This window comes from Canis lupus, chromosome 2, assembly GCF_003254725.2.
Source record: "Canis lupus dingo isolate Sandy chromosome 2, ASM325472v2, whole genome shotgun sequence".
In the NCBI taxonomy this organism is placed as follows: domain Eukaryota; kingdom Metazoa; phylum Chordata; class Mammalia; order Carnivora; family Canidae; genus Canis; species Canis lupus.
Genome location: NC_064244.1, coordinates 10,625,689 through 10,646,061, shown reverse-complemented (window position 1 = coordinate 10,646,061; position 20,373 = coordinate 10,625,689). Strand labels below are relative to the sequence as shown.

The 20,373-nt window shown below is 37.8% G+C and overlaps 1 protein-coding gene across 13 annotated transcripts in view; it reads right to left on the bottom strand.

Moving 5' to 3' along the window:
• NEBL (nebulette) overlaps nt 1-20,373 on the bottom strand; it is a 341,512-nt gene that overhangs the window by 74,704 nt on the left and 246,435 nt on the right. For 11 of the 13 annotated variants that reach the window (XM_025464019.3, XM_035712963.2, XM_035712964.2 and 8 more), the window contains 3 exons: nt 18,407-18,517; nt 9,211-9,312; nt 8,140-8,241 (listed from right to left, as the gene is read on the bottom strand). The exons of the other annotated variants lie outside the window; for them this stretch is intronic. In XM_025464019.3, the coding sequence (XP_025319804.1) occupies nt 8,140-8,241; nt 9,211-9,312; nt 18,407-18,517 (315 nt within the window). The remainder of the gene's footprint in view (nt 1-8,139; nt 8,242-9,210; nt 9,313-18,406; nt 18,518-20,373) is intronic. 13 annotated transcript variants of the gene reach the window in all.

Below are 20,373 nucleotides of genomic sequence, written 5' to 3'. Positions count from 1 at the left end.
TCCCAGAGTCCTGGGATTGAGTCCCTCTGCCTATGTCTCTGTGTCTCTCATGAATAAATAAATAAAATCTTTTTTTTAAAAAAAAGCAATACACAAATTAATGGTGAAAATGATAGGCAAAAACACTCTTTTAGGATTTAAAAAATGTATCAAGCCCTGAGACAGGTATTGGAACTCTAATACTTCTCCGATTCTCCAAGTCCATACACACACACACACACACACACACACACACACCACAGAGTCACTGTTAAATTGATTGGAACAATATCCCATTAGGAAGAAAAAGAATGTAAAATAAAATGAAAAATGATAGATTTAAAAATATTATATTGAACCTGTATTGTACTTTACAGTTCCTGCTGGACTTTTATTCATTCATTCATTCACTCAAGAAACTGTCAGTTTCTGGGCTCAAAAGTGCTCTACTGAAGAGACTGAGGAATTAGCTGGTAACTGTGTTCAAATATCTGAAAAAATTTAAAAACGGCATTTGTTCTACTGCAGAAGGGAAAGTTAGTAAAGATGGGCCTAAGTTTCAGCCAACGAGATTTCTGTTGGTTATAATGAAAAGAAGTTACATTTCAGCTAATACCTGTAGGATATGCAGAAATTATTCCTATTAATATTAGGAACTTTTTTCTGAAAGCCCTCTCTCACTTCCCAAAGTAGAGCATGTACTGCTGATATATCTTTGAGACACCCCACATTTGCCCAGCCACACAGATCATGCCTGGCTATAATTATCTGCAAAATGGTCTGTGCCATGCGTCTTCCTCCATTAGGCTATAAGCTCACAGAAGGCAGGGACGTATCTGTCCTGTTCACCCTTGAAAACCTAACCCCAGACACAGTGCAATATCTGCTTCAGTAACAGTTTCGTTTGAACAAACACACAGATGGACAATGTTGAGAAAGGATTCTTTCACTGAAACGCAGGACCAAGTAATTTCCATGGGGTCTTCAGATCTTTCAGATCTTCGTATAGCCTTGTGATTGATTTTGATGAGAACTTTGTATTTTTTTTCATTCCTTCAGCATATTTTACTTATAATGATTGTTTTTAAGTTTTCATAACCACCTCAAGATCATTCTAAGATGGGAAAATACCAGTTTTGAAGGATCATCTAAGCACATGACTCTACTTTCAAAAATTATTAGCATTCGATCTATTCAGCTAGTATTTCCTGAGGCATTGTGTGTATTAACTCTCTACTGGGCACTGGTTTTACCTCTTCCTGAGGATAGCAAAATCACATGTAAGTGATTTAATCAGAAATTATCAAGTAGGCATTGCTGAATCCTGGAGATCACAGGATTTATGTTTTGCAGAAGAATAATAAAAACCTCAAATTCACATTCTTTTGAAATATGCGTTGGAATTTGGTCGGCCTCACGTGTCACGAGCACTGGTCACAGTTTAGGTCCTAATGAGGGTGGACTAAGGGCATAAATCACAATTCTGAGGAGTAATTGGGTACGTAAAATGAGCTCCTCAGAACTAAACACCATCTCAATGCAATATTCTTCTGAAAGTATTAAATAGAAGTCTGATATTTTAGAAATATAACAAATGATAATAAAGTACTCTGATGACATTACTAACCAAGCACAGACTAATGCAAATCATCCCCAAATTTGTGATTGTACTTCAGGCAAAATCATGGTTGTGTCTGCAGGGAGGTTTAAAATCCATTCACATCCCTTCCCCCACACACACACACCCTTAATTCATGATTCAAATATAGAAATGTATTACAAAGTGTCTCAATACCAAATCACCTCCCTCAGACTCCCTCATCTAACCTGCACACGGCTGCTTTCTGGAGAACTTTTATTTTTGAAGATTTCTACCACTAGTAGGCATTGGGCTATACATCCTAAAGCTTGAATTTTTAAATTCTATCTAATTTTTCCAGGTTATTTCTGTAGTATGAAATTAGTTGTTTAAAATATATCTGTTCCTCCGATCCTTGTAATAAATGTAGTAAGAACCAAAGTATTGTTCAATTTATCTCTCCCTAAGCTTGAGTACTCCTTGTGATCAGATTCAAAGATGCCCAAGGAACAAAAATGCTAGAGTTTCTCTCATTAACTACAAAGTTAAATAACTGCATTACACAAAAAACACACTTAGCAGACACTGACACCCAACTGTTTCTTATCTCTTGATGTAAGGTTTGCACTTAAATGAGATGAGAAAATAGCCAAATAGTTTAAACGGGTCCTTGCTCACCTTCTGACTGGTTCACTCGCTCACTACACATACACACCCAACATCCTATCCTATTTTCAACACACACTTCACCTATCTGACTGTCTATCTCTTCACTCACATCTCCAGAGGCAATGCTTTCCCTTGACCAACTGGTTTCTCAAGACCATTTGAGAAAGGGAGAAATAGGTGTTGGGTTGGGCAATTTTGCTATGGTTTTAAGATAAATGTTATCCCTTATACCTAAGTCAATCCCTGTTGAAAATAAGTAAAAAGTCACTTATACTCCTGACTGATTTTATTTACATATAAATATCATCAAATCTAATGGTCCTGATGTTTACCAACTTTTTTTTAAATGGGAAAGGTATCATACTCCTAAAAGTTTATAAGGAATTTTAACAGATTTAGCAAGACTTTCAGGGGCCCACACTTGGAGGAAATACTGGAACCGTTAAACTACAATAATATCACTTAAATTCATTCCTCATAACTGAATCTGGAAAAGGCAATGTTTCAATGATCTGAAGCCTGACTTCTAAACCTAGTAGTTCAAAGCTTTGCCACGAGGGGTGCTGGGTTTCACAGCACCATCTATGGCTTGGATTCACAGAGTCAGAAAAAGGCAGAAAAAAAGCAGACCCCAAATGTAAGCTTTCCATCACAGCCATAAAAACAACTGTTAGGAAAAAAAAAAAAAGGAAAATTCAATAAGCATACCTTATCAGCGAAAATGAAAAGTAAACAACATAATGCCGCATACCTATACCTCCAATCTTAAGTGAAATTGAACTAAAAGCTGTCAAGGAAGATAGTATAACCAGATTTCTATGTAGAACTTGTCATAAAATCAACAGTATTCTCAAGTCTGAATTTTACACAAAATCATATCCCTGTCCTTATTTGCATAATAAAATAACATCTTCCTGACTTGGCACCAACTGTGAATGATCTAGAGAAATTTGATTAGTTGGTTGATATGTATTTATTGAAGTCCAGTCTGTGTCATTCTATAATGATGAATTAAACACGTCAATCCTGCCTCCATAAAGCCCCCTGTGTGATAATAAAGGAGATATTTAAAACATACATGCATAGATAAGGGCACCTGGGTGGCTCAGTCAGTTAAGCATCAGCCTTCAGCTCAGGTCATGATTCCGGGGTCCTGGGATCAAGCCCCGTGTCCAGCTTCCTGCTCAAGAGGGAGTCTGCTTCTCCCTCTCCCTCTGCCCCTCTCCCCGTGGTATACTCTCTCCCTCTCTGCCTCTCTCTCAAATGAATAAATAAAATCTTTAAAAATAACATACATATAAGTATACATATAAGTATACACATACATATAAGTATATGACTAATACAAATTGTGTTACGAACAATAAAAAAAAAGAACTGAGAATAAAGGAGAGAGAGAAATACAATTTAAATTGGCAACTCAAGGACATGACCTTGAAGCCAATACTTGGGTGTAAAGAGGTTGGTTGGGAGAGTGCTTGCCAGGAAGGGAAATGGGAGATTCTCCAAACCAATTAACATCCCCATTCAATTTGAGAACAATATTTATAATTAAATCTTAACAGCAATCTCAAATGTACTTTTTATGTTTCAAACCCATGCTTATCAATACATCACATGCAATTTTAGAACAAACACTAGTTATTATAAATACAAAAGTTTTCCTTGATGTTATAAAACTAAAAGAATTCCATTCATCACGTCGATAAATTTCCAGTAGTAAATGAAGACAATATACGAACATATTAACAAATTAACTGATCCTAGAAGAATTTTTTAAGATGATGGCTTTTTAACAGTTACTCTGCTGACATTTGAGATACTTGTAAATAAACCAATCTCATGATCTTGGCACAGAAGATTTCTTTTTTTTTACTGATTTTCTCTTAATTACATGACCGTAATTTTTTGTGCCTTCTAAATTTAAACAAAGAAACTTTACAACTAGGGAGGCAAAGCCTTGGTGCAAGTCAGCAGGAAGGGTTTTGTGTTTCCATTACTTTTTCTGGCATTAATCCCACAGAGCAAAATTTACTGGTAAATTGGGAGAAATCTCTCCCTTGCTTTCTCGATCTTCGCTCCTCATCAGGCAGGTCTTAACACTACAAATCTCGAGCACCAGCTTCTCTGTGCCTCCTCTCTTACACATTGCTCCTGGAATGATCTGCCTTCTTCCTGCATTCACCCCGCCCAGGGTCCCCTGGTTGTTGCCATTCTTCAGTCACTTCCTTTCTCAATATTTCTTTGTCTTTGAGTGTTCCCCTATTCAGTCTGTCATTAGGTTAGGAACAAGAGAATATGTATGCGATCTTCAAAGTTGCCAATGAAAATAATAAACCATACTTTTTGCCCTTGTCTCTAGTTCATCCACCTGAAAATACAAATGGAATGCAACAAGTTCATTCCAGAAGCCCTATATATTCATGTGCCCACGTTTCCTTTCTTCTGATGAGTTGACACACTATGAGAGCAGCAAGAATGTCATGGAGAAAATAAAGATGACAGATAGATTGTAACTTGCAAATTACAACCTGCTTAGATATATCTGATCCTTCAGTTGCTAAAGGATTCGGATTCTTTTTTTTTTAATCTGCCTAGAAACTGAGGTTGGCTCAAATGGTAGGATTTCTGGTGAATGAATTTGAAATATCAAAATAAAAGCTCAAATCTGAAAATTTTCTAAGAACTCTCAAATAAGATCATGAAGGAATGAATTTCAGACTGGAATCTCGGTGAGTGTGACTAATCCCCCTTCAATTTGTGTGTGAATTCCCATAAAAAGGCAGAGCGAAGCCATTCTGACTATTGGCAGTTAAATCATTCTTGTGAAGTTATATTGTATTTCTATGGGCCAGGCAACATTTTAACACCAACAACAAGCCTAAAACATAACTATTGTGGTCATTTCCATTTTACAGATGAGGAAAACTGCAGATGGAGACCTGTCCGAAGTCATTCAACCAGCAAGAGGCAGAAACAGGAGTTTGGCTCAGGCAGTCCTGCTCCGGAGCCCATTTTCCTAACCTCTCAACCAAACCACACTGCTTTTCTAGAATCTGCTGCTTCTCCTAAATGTAAAATCTATGGGAGGTCTCTGTCCCCAGAAAAGGCTAAAGAAGAGTTGCTATGTGCTAAGACGCCCTGCCTCTCTACCGAGTGTTATTTGGAATGAGAAGAGCCCCTGGAGCCACCAGCCACCTCTGCCCTTGGATGAGAACATGTCCCAGGCTCTTAGTGCATCCACAGCTTCCTGAGTCATAAAGTTGTTCGGTAAGTGGAAGTGCCTTAGAAATCATAAAATAATTAATATGACACTAAATAATTAATATGTCAGTGCACTGACATTCGGGCATCTCTCGTTTACCCCACGAGCAGCATGTTGCCCCAGGTTGTGAGCACCCCATGTGTGGACCAAGATGGTACCATTCTAGCTGGCCTCCAGGACGCCTGGTCTGCGCAGCGCTCCTATGCTAACCTTCCTTACATAGCACTTTCTTCACGATGCTTCTCTGCTCCAAATTTTCGGCCACAATTCATTTCCTACCTGAAAGTGGAGGGTACTTGAGAGACGATAGCTAAAATGGTGACAAGTACTGGTGACTCCTCAACAGTACAAGGCTCCCTATTATTGCACTTGAAATCACTTTTTTAACTTTTTGCCTTTTATAGAACACATAATTCCTATTCTGCTCCATAAATATGGCCTGTGGTCCAAATGAATACAACACTGACCCATTTACCATCATTACAGCACTGAAACTCCTCCCAAATTTCCATGTGTACTCATGATTCCCCTCTCCTTGCTGGGAGCCTCTGTGTCTGTCAGACCCTTCTTCACTGTCTTGCCTGTCTCCAAACTTTATTTGGGGGTCTTCTCTTGAGCAGACATTTCTCTCTCTCTCTCAGTTCATGTTAGCTCCAACTACCTGTTACACCAAACCCTTTCAACTACACAGTCTGCACTGGTGTCCTTCTCCACACTCACAGGACATGACAGATATAAATGCCTGACTGGCCTTTCTCTTTCTTCTAATAAATTTGAGCAACTTTTAAAATGTTTGTGTTATTTCGCTGCTCCTCTATAACTGTTAATTAATCTCCTCTACTCATTTTTCTACAGGGCTGTTAGTCTTTTTCTTTTCACTCTTAAAAAACTTTTGTATATTCTAGATATTAAAATGTTCTGATCATTTGCATTGCAAGTGCTTTTCCAAATATTTGAAGACCACTGCTCTTCTTTCTACATTTAAAAAGCCTTTCTCAGACCCTTCCTTCTCCATAGACAATCCAACTTAATTTATTCAAGTATTTGATTTGATTCAAAAGGTTTAAAAAGTCTGTTTGGATTCTAGCTGGAATTGCATGGAATCTTTTTTTTTAGGAAAAAATTTTAAATTTTATTTATTTTTAAGTAAACTCCCTCCAACATGGGGCTCAAACTCATGACCTCAAGATCAACAGTTGCATGCTCTACTCACTGAGCCAGCCAGGTGCCTTTTGCATGGAATTTTTAAAATTAATTTTTGTAAGAAATAGCATTTCTATGATATTGAGTATTGAGACTCCTGAGCTAGACCACAGTCTTCTCATTGATTCAGATGTCATTTCATACTCTTCAGTCTGATTTTATAGTTTCCTCATTTATACCACTCCATTTTGAAATGTAATCCAAGAAATTGAGGAATGCGTATTTTCAAAGTCAAAAACACCGTAACTGTATAAAAGTTGCTTTTGATACTATTAAGTTGGCAAATATTATTATTTTCCATTGAAAAAGTTTAATTCTATAGTCAGGTACATCTAACTATCCTTTTATAGCTTCTGGATCTCTTGTCTTTTTAAGACCAACTCTGTCATCCTTATGTGGTATATATACTCTCCTGGGCTTTCTTTTAAGATTTTAAAATTATTTTATTGTTTATATTCACATATCTAATCCATCTGGAATTCATTTTATATATATAGGTTAAGATTCAGTTCCAATTTTATTTTTACTCTGATGGATGGACAGTTATGTCAGCACCATTTATGAACTAATATAACTTTTTTCCCACTGACTTGAACCAACACTTTCATCATATATTAAATTCTTATACATATTGGAATCTATTTCAGGATTCCCTATTCTCTCCTACTGATTATTTTATCTCTTACTGTACTAATCCCATATTGATTTAATTTCAGTGGTTTTATATTATGTTATGGTAACCCATAACTTAAGTTCTCCTTCACTGGTCTTCATTTTCATACTTTTAAAGGCTCTTCTCAGGCATTTCCTTTCTATTCAAACTCTAAGATCATTTATCCATATACTTAAAAAAAAATCTATTGGCTTGTAATTGAAATTGCATGACATCTATATATTAATTTGGGGAAACTTGCAATTTTTATCTAGTGAGATTTTCAGCCAAAAACATGACATGTCTTTATACTTTTCAGATCCTGTTTGATGTTCTTCAATAAGATTTCAAAGTTTTCTTCATTTGTATCTATCACCTCTTTCTTATCTCGTGATTAAAGCATATGAAAATCGGTATTTTATTACCTAGTTAAAAATTGTGTGTGTTTAAATCGATAGCAATCTAATTATTGATCTAATCTAATCTAAACGATCTCATGATTACTGAATTCTAGAAATCCTAGAAAATGTGACAATATGCTAATCTCATTGAGAAAAGGTTAGAATTGGAGCCAGGATAAAAGAAAACTTTTGTTTTATACTTAAAATTGAACTTATTTTTATCCCTTACTGAAATTTGTAATTATTGCAATCCTATCTGAAATGGTTTCAGAAACATTATCTTTGTGTATTCTTACAGTTAAAGATATTATCTAAAAAGAAATATTTTCCTGTGCCACTAGAAACAAAATCTCTGAATAAAATCATTGTGGAATTATCACTAGAGTCTTACTTGACTAGAAAGTTTAGAAGCTTCCACAGCATGTTCAAAATCTGGTCTTCCAATTACAGCTGGCTCTTTGTTCATTACTCCTTGCCCTTTCTTGTATTCTGCCTAAAATGAATAAATAAGAGAATGTTAATATTTCCACTTTCCAATGAAGAATTACATTAACATTAGCTAAAATAAAATATAATAGACCTCAGTCCACAAAACATTCCTTGTCATTCAACAAATACTAAAATGCTGACTGGTAAAGTAGAAATTGAGTTAGTGTGGTTATTTAAATAAACTCAACTTTTTTGGTAGTAAAATAATTATTAAATTTGAGTCTATGTATCCTGTCATCACCATTGTGTTTATGTAAAACACTGAAAAAAAATTAGGAGAAATTTCTGGATAATTGAGACCCTGCTTTCTGCAATCAGATAGCTTGCATGGGCTCTTTAGTCTTAGGAACTGATCTAATCCCATTTGGTTAACATCCCGTTAAATTTTGTAAATAGTTATTGATTTTTAAGGTGAGCATAGTCAGTGTTATCCAAATACTTGATTTGTTTTTTAAGTCATTATTTTTAACCAAGGTGCAAGGTATGTTTAAGTAAAATGGTAATAATCAAGAAGGACATCTAGAGAAGGTAAGAAAACAGCCAAAATCTGTAGAAAATGCGCAAGGGTAAATGGTGGCAAAAAAGAATTTGCACAATTAACAGTAACATAATGGGAACAAGGCCAAGTGAAGTTCTTTGGGACAGGGTAAGGTGAGAAATAATATGGAACCAGATGACTGACAAAGTTAACTTCTAGGCTGAGATACCTAAATGCTACCTAATGCCAACAGAGCACTTACTTCTCTAAGAGGATGTCTGCATTAGCCAGAGTCAAGGCAACTTTGAGCAGTTTCTGCATATAGTTGAATAACTTACATTGCCAAATGGATAATTCAGATAAAAAACACTTGAGATGCTATTGAGATTGATTAATTTCACTAATTAAATTAACCATTTAAAACTACCAAAGCCATGTGTTGTCTCTTGCAAAAATAAGAAATCATTTCTGCTCAAGGTAAGAGAGGGAGATTACATTGCTTATGATCTTGGAGATCTGTGTTGCCATCTTGATGTCTGGTCTGTTGAGATCCGCACTATACATGTGGGTGTCCTGCACATCTTTCCTATAAGAAATCTGATCAAAGAGAGTTGTGATCAAAAGAAAGAGAAAGAAAAAATTAGTAATTCTATATAACTACCAGTCTTCATGTACATAACATCATTTATCCTTGCCATAGTCATCTTAGAGAACCCACCGACCATAAATTGTATTTTTACTTTTTTATGCACAACATTTATATAAGATACATTATTTTTTCTACCATACCCAAGTCTCACTAGCATTATTGCATATGACCCGGATTCATACAACCTAAAAAATGTGAGCCCAAGACTTTGGCACAAAACCAATTTTATGGCATTTTACATATACCACCCTGAAAAGCATATCATCTCATATAAGCGTATATGTACATATTCACATACAGAATGCCCTGAGCAAGGGCTTTATTTTGCCCATCACACAGTGCCAACTCCCTGTGGATGCCAGCAGGGAGCGTCTGCCTTTGGTTCAGGTCATGATCCCGGGGTCCTGGGATCGAGTCCCACGTAGGGCTCCCTGCAGGGAGCCTGCTTCTCCCTATGTCTCTGACTCTCTCTCTGTGTCTCTCATGAATAAATGAATAAAATCTTAAAGAATGCCCATGACCAGCAAGTCTAGTCATGTGTACTGATAATTTTATTACCTTGCAAATATCATCGCAATAACTTGGAACCACAAAGAAATAAAAGCAAAGACACTAAGGAATATTCATTCTCTGAATGCACATGAGATATAATCAAGCTGAAGTGTGGAAAACAGCCATTTAAAGAGAAAAATAGATGTAAATTTTACCAAACATACTTTAGACAATGGTGGCTATTTAGATTAACTCGACAAACGAAAGGAAAGACCAGATGAGAACTGGTATAATGTCCCATTATCAATACCTCACCAATCTGTCCACTTCTCTGCTTCCTGAGGTCAGTCATGAGCTGAAGGAGTATTATCTATTTTCCAGATATAATTCTATTTGACAATATCATCAGGGACTGGCTGGCTTGTCCATTACATTAGCTCTATTAAAGATCTAATGTAAAGAGTGCAGCCCTGCTCATTTTTAAGACCCACCTTCATTTTCTCAAGGCATAGAAAGGTAGAACACAGAAACATAAAACTGAACATCCAGACAAAATGCACAATTGTTTATATTTGTATGAAACAAATATTTCTTTTTTAAAAAGATTTTATTTATTTACTTGATAGAGGGAGTGAGTGCACAAGCAAGGGGAGCAGCAGGCAGAGGGAGAGGGAGAATCAGACTCCCTGTTGAGCAGGGAGCCCGGTGAGCTCATTTCCAGGACCCTGGGATCACGACCCGAGCCAAAAGCAGACGCTTAACTAACTGAGCCACTCAGGGACCCCAAAACACATATTTCTAATGTTGTCTGCAAACATTCTACAGTTGCATCATGTAAGGCACTTATTCAAACACCAGATTCCTCAGGTCCAACCCTAAGTTGGACATTCCCAGAAAATGGGGCTCAAATCTACATTTTAATGAATTTCACCATTGATCAATATGAGTCAGTATTCTAGATACTATCAATGTATCTTGTTATTTTTCCTTTCAATCTTGTAGGGTGAAAAAAAATTGTACTTTCTTCTTTCAAAAATAATATCAGGTATGAGAAATGAAAATGCTTTAACACTCTGATAGGCTTCTTATGCATTGTATTATTTTATTTCAGTGAAATATTTGTATATATCTTTATTTACTCTTTTAAGGGCTTACATTTGCCTCATCACCAAGACTATCATTTAAACTATGTTTATAATCATAAATCTGTCTAACAAGTGAGTGTGACTTCAATAGAATTAACATAATTTCAGCAAGAACACCTGTTTTCACGGGCTTTCTCTTAACAAGTAATTCAGGTAGGTTTTGTGCACACAGGTATCAAAAGAAACATGAAAATGGGCTGAAAGCTGAGTTATACTGTTGGGTGAACTTTAAATCTTTAGGGATTTAAAATGAAGCCAGTTTCATTGGCTTCAAATAACACCACCGCTCATGCACCAATGATGGCCAATCGACCTCCGCTTGCACTCAGTTAAACACAAGCTGTGTAAACAAAAACTGACTCTCAGGTGAAAACAAACCAAAATTACTACCCACCTACGAGACTAACTGTTTCTAAGTCACCGCATTCATAGAGAACCACAGGGGGGTAATGTCTTTTTGTTTAGAAAAGAATGAAGACAAAAATGGAAACCCTTACTTTTTGAAAAGAGCTGCAACCTTCCAGAAATCTAAGCTTTGCTTGGGTTATGTAATTATATGCTGCTCAGCCTAATGACTGCGTGAAGAGAGGAGAGAGGCACAAAGGCAGCAGGAGCAGGACTCTGAATAGGGCCCCATCATCCATGTAAATTGCAAATTAGAGGCCGGCATATGTGACTCAAAACAAATATTAAGATTGACAAGAGCTGCAAATTCAAACAAGCGGACACCACAGAGCCACCCAGGAGAACAGCACGGAAGCTCTGTCACTAGTCAGATCTTCCAGAATAGCCCTGCAGAACAGGGCTTTCCGAGGGGAGGCCCAGGGCCCCAGACTCCTGGTCGTGGCTCTCGGCAAGGATACCCGACCTTGGGGACCCTGGGGACAGGGCGACGGCCGACCCAGTGCTGTGCTCCTCTTCTTCCTCCTGACCCGCTGTGGGGGCTGAGAGACGCTCGCCTGGTTATCTCTCAGGGGCCTGCAGGACATCTCTGCCCTGTTCTGCAGTCTGTCCGCACCCAGGAAGAATAAAAACAGTGCATGGCATAAGAGAGGTTTGGCAGTGGGCGGCCAAAGAATAGATGTGCTTTTTTCTATTTCCAAAATAAATGCAAACCCTACACCTCACTGTATTGGGACAACGGACTGGCCTCCACTCTTCAGGCTGTCTTCTCATGACAAGATGGGGTTCTGTGCAATACTGTTGAGTAAGAAGAGAAAAAGGGACTCCTGAAAATCATTGGCTCAGGATGGGTACAAGCTCAAGGGTCAATGCTTGACTTTACCTCAAGGATCAATGATTGAGTTTACCTCATTTTATTTCAATGTTTTGTTCCCTCCTGCATCCTCAGAGCATAGAAGGGGAAAGCAGGACTAGAGAGATGGGAAGAGGGAGGACAAGGGGAAGAAAGAAGAGGAGAAAGAGGAAGAGGAGAAATAATAACACCACTCATCAACTCCATTTTCGGCCATTTGTTATGGACCAGGTAGCATATTAAAGACCTAACATTCACTGCCTCACTCAACATTTCTTAAACATATGACTATAGGGATTTACACCTGTTCCACCACACTCTGTCTGCTGTTCTTCTGTTTCAAAATTTTTCTTAATTTTAACTATTTATTCTCATTAATGACCATTAGAATAATTCTAGTAAGTTCCACAGAGGAAACAGATGGAACTTTAGTGGGCATTGTACCCCACTATAAAGTGACTTAAGGAAAAATCTCTCAATACTATTTCAGTCTGTTCCTGAGAGAATAAGGTATATTTCCTCATTTCTTTAAATCTTTTATTATACATTTCAATGAAGTTTCATCATTTCCTCCTAGAGGTCCCACATGAGACAACAAAGTAATTATCATATGATGATCATTTCCTTATACATTGATCTTGTATCCAAAACAAGCTGCTTCTTCTTTTTAATAATATATGTCAATAGTCTTCTCTGCAAAGACTGATGGTGGTTTCTTCCTCAAGAACACCTGAAATTATTACCATACATTCTTGATCTCTTCCTCCTTTTTTTCCCCACTAAATATTTCCTTGGACTTTTCCACATATCTGGGTCATTTTCCTACATTATGCCTCTGTAATGGACAAATGTAATTTTTGTATCTGCCTGGGGTTTTTTACTTGGAAACTGCCCCTCCCTCCATCCACGTGATGTGGTGGGGCTGTCCAATGCAGCCTACCTTCATGGTGACCGGAGGGGCCACATGACCAGCTGTCCAATCAGACATCTCATCCCTTTGGAAACCATGCTCAATAAGAGAGCAGACATATACCCCAAGGAGGGCCAGAGTCACTGATGCGTCTGAGGCTGGGGGAGAAAGAGCTGCTGTCCTTCCCTCTGAGATCAGCTGCTATGGGGATGATTGAATTTTGGAAAGACCAGCAGTCATCTTGAGACCACCTAGACAGAGTCTGTCTGAAAGCAAAGCCATGAGGTGGGTAGAGAGGAAGAGTCCCAAGGACTCTGTGAGCCTCTGGATCCAGTTATACTTGAAGGTCACTTGAATTTCCAATTATGTAAACCAATAAATTCTCATGTTTTACTTAGCTAACTTGAGATGGAGTTCTGTTGCTAAATCTGGAAACGCCTGACTAACAGAGTCCCCTTTCACAATTTTCCCTGCAGGGTCAAATCTGTTCTTCACTGCCTCCAATGAAGATATAATTCTATCAAAATTTGTTTCTGAATTTCTTCCTTGTATCACCATTGTCCACTTTGTCCTTCAGTTTGTACTTTTATCATTTTATTGTCTTTTAATCTCGGCTTGTTCCTTCTAATCTACATTTTTTGCATTTTTTTTTTTACATTTGTGCAGAGGGTTCAATGTGCCAGGCATCGTTCTGAACACTTTATATGCACGAACACATTAAATCATCATCCCACCCTTGTTATGCTGCATTGTCTGTATCCAACCAGACTTCATTAGCATTCCCTCCCAAGACTGGGATGAGGTATCCAGAATCCCCTTCCTTGTATTGTTCTGAGTTAGGCTTGGCCAATAAGAGATTCAGATTTAGGTACTTGGAGATGCCAAGATAGAGAGGTGAGGGGACAACGAGGATGCCAGCCACAGACAAACACCTGTCAAGGAGTTAGGACTGGTGAGCGGACTTAAGGAGATCACACCCAACTGGTCCAGAACCATCATACCCTTTGCTACTCTGATGAAGGTTAACATGATTCCTGGTGAGAAGAGACTAGAAAGGTTATACATCTTAAGTTTGTGGAACAGAAGGGAGTAGTGTAGCCTATATTTAGTTATAATCTTGAAGCACTAGTGCAGTCATTCCCAAGAAATACTTTTATCATAAACTCTTACATTAGAGAAGCCCCCAGGAATTATCAGGCACATGGACTGGAAATTCTGTCTTAGGCTGGGCATGCTATACGCAAAAAAAAGCTGGCAAAGCATTAAATTGTAAACATTATTTTTATGAGAGAATGTAAACTTTTATATATAAATAAGTGCAGGATCTGATATCCATCAGAAGGCAGAAAAGTTTTCAGTCTCCTAAAAGGTGCAGTAAAACACAGAGCTGTATCTTTCTCATTATTATTATTGTCATTATTGATTTTTTAAAAAAGCATTTAGAGCTGATAGAAGTTTTACTCTTCTTGAGTTAATTTTACCACCACCACAATCTTATGAAGAAGGCAGAATGGGTATTACCAACTATTCTGTCTTGGAGATGGACAAAACACTAACATATCTATTTTAATACTAACTCCCAAAGTGCTGTTATCATAAGTCACATCAGAGAACCACAAAGAACCATGACTGCTTTTCCAGTATCGTTTTACTGATTTATCGCTAAGCTTTTTCACTTTCCGATGGAAAAGAAATTTCATCTCCTGATAAGTTTTTATTACCATTAAGAAAGTATATATATCATTCTTGAATATTAAGTCTCTTGTTTCCCTTGCTGAATATTTCCTTCTAATACACATTGAATTGATTACCAATATGGTGTTTTGGAAGAGTTTACCACTCCAATTTCATCACAAGTCTATATGGATCACATTACTTACAAAACCCAAGATGGAAGTTCAAAATTTGTTTGACTTCTTTCAGAACTATTGAGTTTCATGTCTCTGATAAGATTGATGAGAACTAATAATGTTACTGGGGTTTTTGTTTCAAGCCCATCTTTAGGGGAAAGTAACGGGATAGATTATCTCCAGTTTCTCTAATTTCATTAGAAGAATTTGGCAGGGGTACATCCCTTAAAATACAAAAGGATTTAGATTGGCTGTTTTTAATCACTTCTTGATTAGAGTATCAGCAAGATAGGTAGTTCTATGGGTTCAGGAACATTTTGAACATGCCCTTCTGACCTAAATACTTCTTAATATAAATTTCATATGGAGTTGGCCCTTCTCTAAAGCTAGCCCTGTTAATATTTCAAATTGGCCATGAAATCATCCTAACCTCTCAAATCACCCTTTAAAATTGGAGGAGGACCAAAGAAAACTCATGTTTTATGGAGCTGCTCTTCTACAAAGCCCTTGACATATACCATCCCATTTAATACTCATGAGAGCCCAGTGAGGTAGACATCACTGCCCCACTTTACAGATGGGAACACTGAGATTTAGAGATATTGAGTGACTTGTCCAAGATCATCCAGGGAATATGTAGTCTGACTCCAAATTCCTTTCCTACTATATGCTACAGTGGAGGGTATTCAGATAAATGATTTTCCCCTGTTCCTTGCTCCCTGAATTTGGCACAGGGCATGGGATGGCAGCGACAGAAGAGACGAGTGCCCCTAGAATAGTCTTCCTCTCAAAATCCTCAGTTATGCAGAGGTGAGAATTCCGTTGGCCCCAACAGAAGTCCTCTCCAAAACCTCTTCTGCTTATTCATGCCTCCAAAGACACAGGGAGAGAATGATTCTGACAGAAAAATCCTGCCCTTTGGCCCAATGATAAATGTTCTCATAAAAGTTTGAGCTGAAAGAAGGTAGAAATTAAAAGGTTTAAATTGCAGTTGCCCCAGTTCCTTGGTTCTCTCACAGATATTGGAAAGCCGCTCTTGGTAGAAACATAAAAAGGTAAGCCAAGATGCCGACATGCACTTTCTGGGTAAATCAGATGTACATGTGGAAACATATTTTATTTTCAGTAAAATCAGGTCATTTATAGGCATCACATAGAGGGACACCCCACATTACGAAAGGGTAACTCTACCAGCGGATTCTCTACAAAGGAGTTGCACCGGACTGAAGTTTTGTGGGAGCCAGAGTTTCATCTTTTGTGGACACACGCTAGCCTCACCTATGAACCAGGAGAGGTACTTGCCTTTCTGTGGCTTCCAAGACCTGTGTTTAAATTTCATATTGTAGGGACAACAAATGTATTATTCTAAGTGCCGTGACTCTAGGGGAATATCAACTCCTTCGCAGGTAGAATACAAATATCATTCCCACTTTAAATCTGAGTAAATAGTCTTAAACACTTTCTAAATCCTATTATATGGACAAACTTTGCATGTGAAGGCTGAGCCAAGTAGGCAGAGGAGTGTAAGTAAATACATTCTTCTCCCATAAGTACACAGTATTGAATGGAAGAGAAAAGGCCTTTATCCTCTATTCCCTCAATCCCTCAATCAAAGACCTTTTAAAAGAAAAGGCAGAGTTAAAATAATCACCCCAGTTCTATGATAAGGAACTTCCGTATTTGAATTTCATTGAATTATAGAGTTGGAGAGGGCCTCCCGAGGGTCCGTGTAATGCGCTCCCGCCCCTCCCAGACCACCACAGCCGCTTTCTTTCCTGCAGTGCCTTGAATCTCTTGATCTAAATTCTGATGATCACCTCTTTTGCCCCACATTTTTAAAATTTCACTTAAGGGACGCCTGGGTGGCTCAGTGTTGAGTATCTGCCTTCGACTCAGATCATGATCCCTGGGTCCTGGGATCGAGTCCCACATCAGGCTCCCCGTAGAGAGTCTGCTTCTCCCTCTGCCTGTGTCTCTGCCTCCCTCTGTGTGTCTCTCGTGAATAAATAAATAAACAAAAACTTTTTAAAAATTTCATTTAAACTCTTGACCAACAACCAATGACTTTTAAGAGGGAGGTAGCAGGACATAACAGAAAGGAGTCTGACTCTGTCTCCTTTTCTTCATCTACAGGATAGGACTTTGTACAGGGACTTTGTGAGAGTTGGAAATGATCAGAGTCTGGGCACAATTCCTGCTGCGCAGCCCTGCTAGCTAAGTGGTAGTTATTATGATTATGACCGTCATTCTGTAAGCAAACCGTTCCTCCGAAGCATCCCCTTAAAATGGCCTTGCTGTAATTACAGACGTGTAGCTTTCTCATCTCTCATCAAGGTTAAACCATCTTGGGAAATTGTCTTGGTACTGGCATATGTTTACACATTGGAGTTAAAATGTAAAATGTTGTTCCGGTTTTACTTAAGCATCAATCTATTGCAATTTAATATCAGATAACTATCGCCATTCTGGGAAGAGACACTGCAGAGCAGGGGCTCTGGGGACACAGAGTCAGCAAAGCACCATTTGGTGAGAAAACTAAATGGGTGACCAGAGTCCCTGCAAGATGACAAAGGTGTTTCAGGTACTCTCCAAAGAAAGGGAGTTTCTTGGCCCAACAAAGGCATACAGCTTTATCCCAACTGATGGTAGCCCATAAAGAATCTAACCAACAGTTCCGTACATTCCTCCTGGACAGCAAAGGACTCATAATGGGGAGACAAATAAGTTCCCACTGAAATTTCAGGAAGAAATTATTCTTCTAGGCCACCAGGATAGTGGTGGTCATTGAGCAAGCACATGAAAGTTTTGATGCACCTGCTAACTTACAGCTTTATAATCTGCTAACTTGTAACTTATAAAAGAATTCATTTTCTATGGGCTTGTTTCCTTTCCCATGGCTTCTGCTGCTAAGCCAGCCTATAGGCATCAACTGCTTTCCTGTTCTCCAGGGGTCTTGAGTTTGTTTGCTCTCCATACGCATTCCAAAAGAGACAGTAGTGGGATACTATTTCACTGGCATTTGTGAGTGACCCTTCCTAAGGCCAGTGATTTCTGGTGCCCTTTCTCCCAGTTCTTCTACAGTTCTATACTGGAAACTACAGGAGCTTCACCGTCAAGTCAAGGGCACTCTAAGAAATGCCAATAACCCAAAAGGTCCAAAACAGAATTTCCAGTATCTGCAGGGATGTGACATTTTAAAGGCATTCTGCAAGGTTTTAGTGACTTTTGATAGAATAATTCAGATGAACTTATGACAATGTTGATTTTTTAAAAAGAAATTTTAAAGTCCTTTTTGAATAGGAGTGCTGTAATATTTAAATTTCAACAAGGTATCCATTAGCCCTGATGTGGGTAACTACAATTTTCCAGCATGAGAGATGGCTTCCTTACATTACTCTGGTGTTTATTGACCTCCATGGCACGTTTGATGTCAGGTGGCTCCTTCATATGGGCATAATCTGAGAATCCTTTGGCAGCATCATGTTTCTGCTTATAGGCAACCTTTAAAAACACAAATCATCGTTAGTTTCTTCAAGGGTATAATAAATTCTTACCTGTTAAATTTCAGTGTTTTACTAGGAGTTTGTGTACTTGAATCCCACCACTGGTGGTCATAATTGCCTAAGCCTCTACAAGAGAATACACTCTATGCTTTAAGATTAGTGCTTCAGGTTAGACTACTAATTCTGGCTCTTTACCATTTATTTCAAAAGTCCTTGACCATATACACGCTGAAATCCCCACTCCTATTCAACTAGCTTAAATCTCGGCTACAGTTTTAGGAAACTTTCCAAATCTCTAGCTTTTAGGGTCATAAATGTCCAAGGTTTAAATCTCAGAAAAGCAACTGACAAAGTGGGGGAAATGACCAGACATTTAAAGGTGAATTTTTCATTTTTTAATTAATCGTTATGACTTTCTGTAGGCGTAGCTATAATATAACATAAACCTCATTAAACACCCTAACCTTTGGGAGAAAATAAAACATGCTGGCAGATTTCTGAGATATGTCAAGGCCTGTACTCTGTGAGGGAAATGAGCATTATGCCAATGTCATCCATTGCCACCACTTCAATTTGTTCCCTCCTGGGATGGAAAGAAGGTGCAAGAATAATTACTTCAAAAGTAGAAATAACCAAACTCAACAACGGAGATAGAAAAAAGAAGATCCAGAAGACAGCAAAGAAATTATCCCTTTATTCTCAGTCTATTCCATTATCCTATGTATTTCCTTCACAATTTCCAATTTGTTTTATTTTTGTAGAATTACTTATTTTCTGCCTTTCCTCACTAGAGCATAACTATCTAGCTCAGTGAATGCTCAGAACCCAAAATAGTGCCTGGCACAAAGGTAAAGGTCAATAAATATTTGCTCAATGAATGAATGAAAAAGAATTAAACAGGAATGAATAAATAAATAATTTTAAAAGTAATTTTAAGCATACAAGTTTTATAATAAAAAGATATTAAACAGAGTTAGAATAACTTGACACAAGCAAATCAAGGCAATTTAAAGAGAAAAATTAAAAGAGTATTCACAAAAACAAAATAAGATCAATTTTTAATGGAAAGGAATAACAGCTCAACTTAAGGAAAAACTTTTTACCAATACTAGCTCTTTGAGAGCTATGCCTATATCTTCTTACACATCTTTTAATATCCTGTGCCTATCATAGTGAATGACAGAGAGTAGAAATGCAATAAATGTTTAGTGAATGAATGAATAAATGAGTTTATTAGATATTCTCATGAACTTAAACCCTTCATGGGCTTTAATAAACAGTATTAACCATTCATTTAACTTAGATAATATACTTGCTTAATGGATTAAAGGGATATTTACAAAACTAATTTTTAAAAATAAAATAATCAAATCTTACCATAAAGAAAGAAAGGCATCTCTTACAACTATCAATATTTAAATCCCCTCTCTGGCTCCCCCACCAAGTTCTTCTTGAAAATGTTTACTGAAACTGCGAGGAATTCACATTGGGGGGTCATAGTCTCTAAATTGTGAAAGCTGTGACACAAAGCTCACCCCTTAATGAAGCCCCAATCTGGCCCCGGGTGGCCAGGTAGGAAGAGTCTATCTAGTTCACCAGATGGAAATTCAGATGTGGGAGCACAGCTGTCAATGACTCCCATTCCTCCAGACAGTAAGGTCCTGAACCCCTGTACCCCTAAATGCCCTCCTCTGCACAATTTCCAATTAATCTTCACTCTTTCTTAAGATGTCCAGAATGTTCCAGATATGGTCTGACCTCTCCTAATTAGAACTGTCCAATTTAGTCTGGGTTATGATCTTTCATGTGCTATATGCTATTAGTCATGCATCCACAGATCATAGTGTTTTCCTT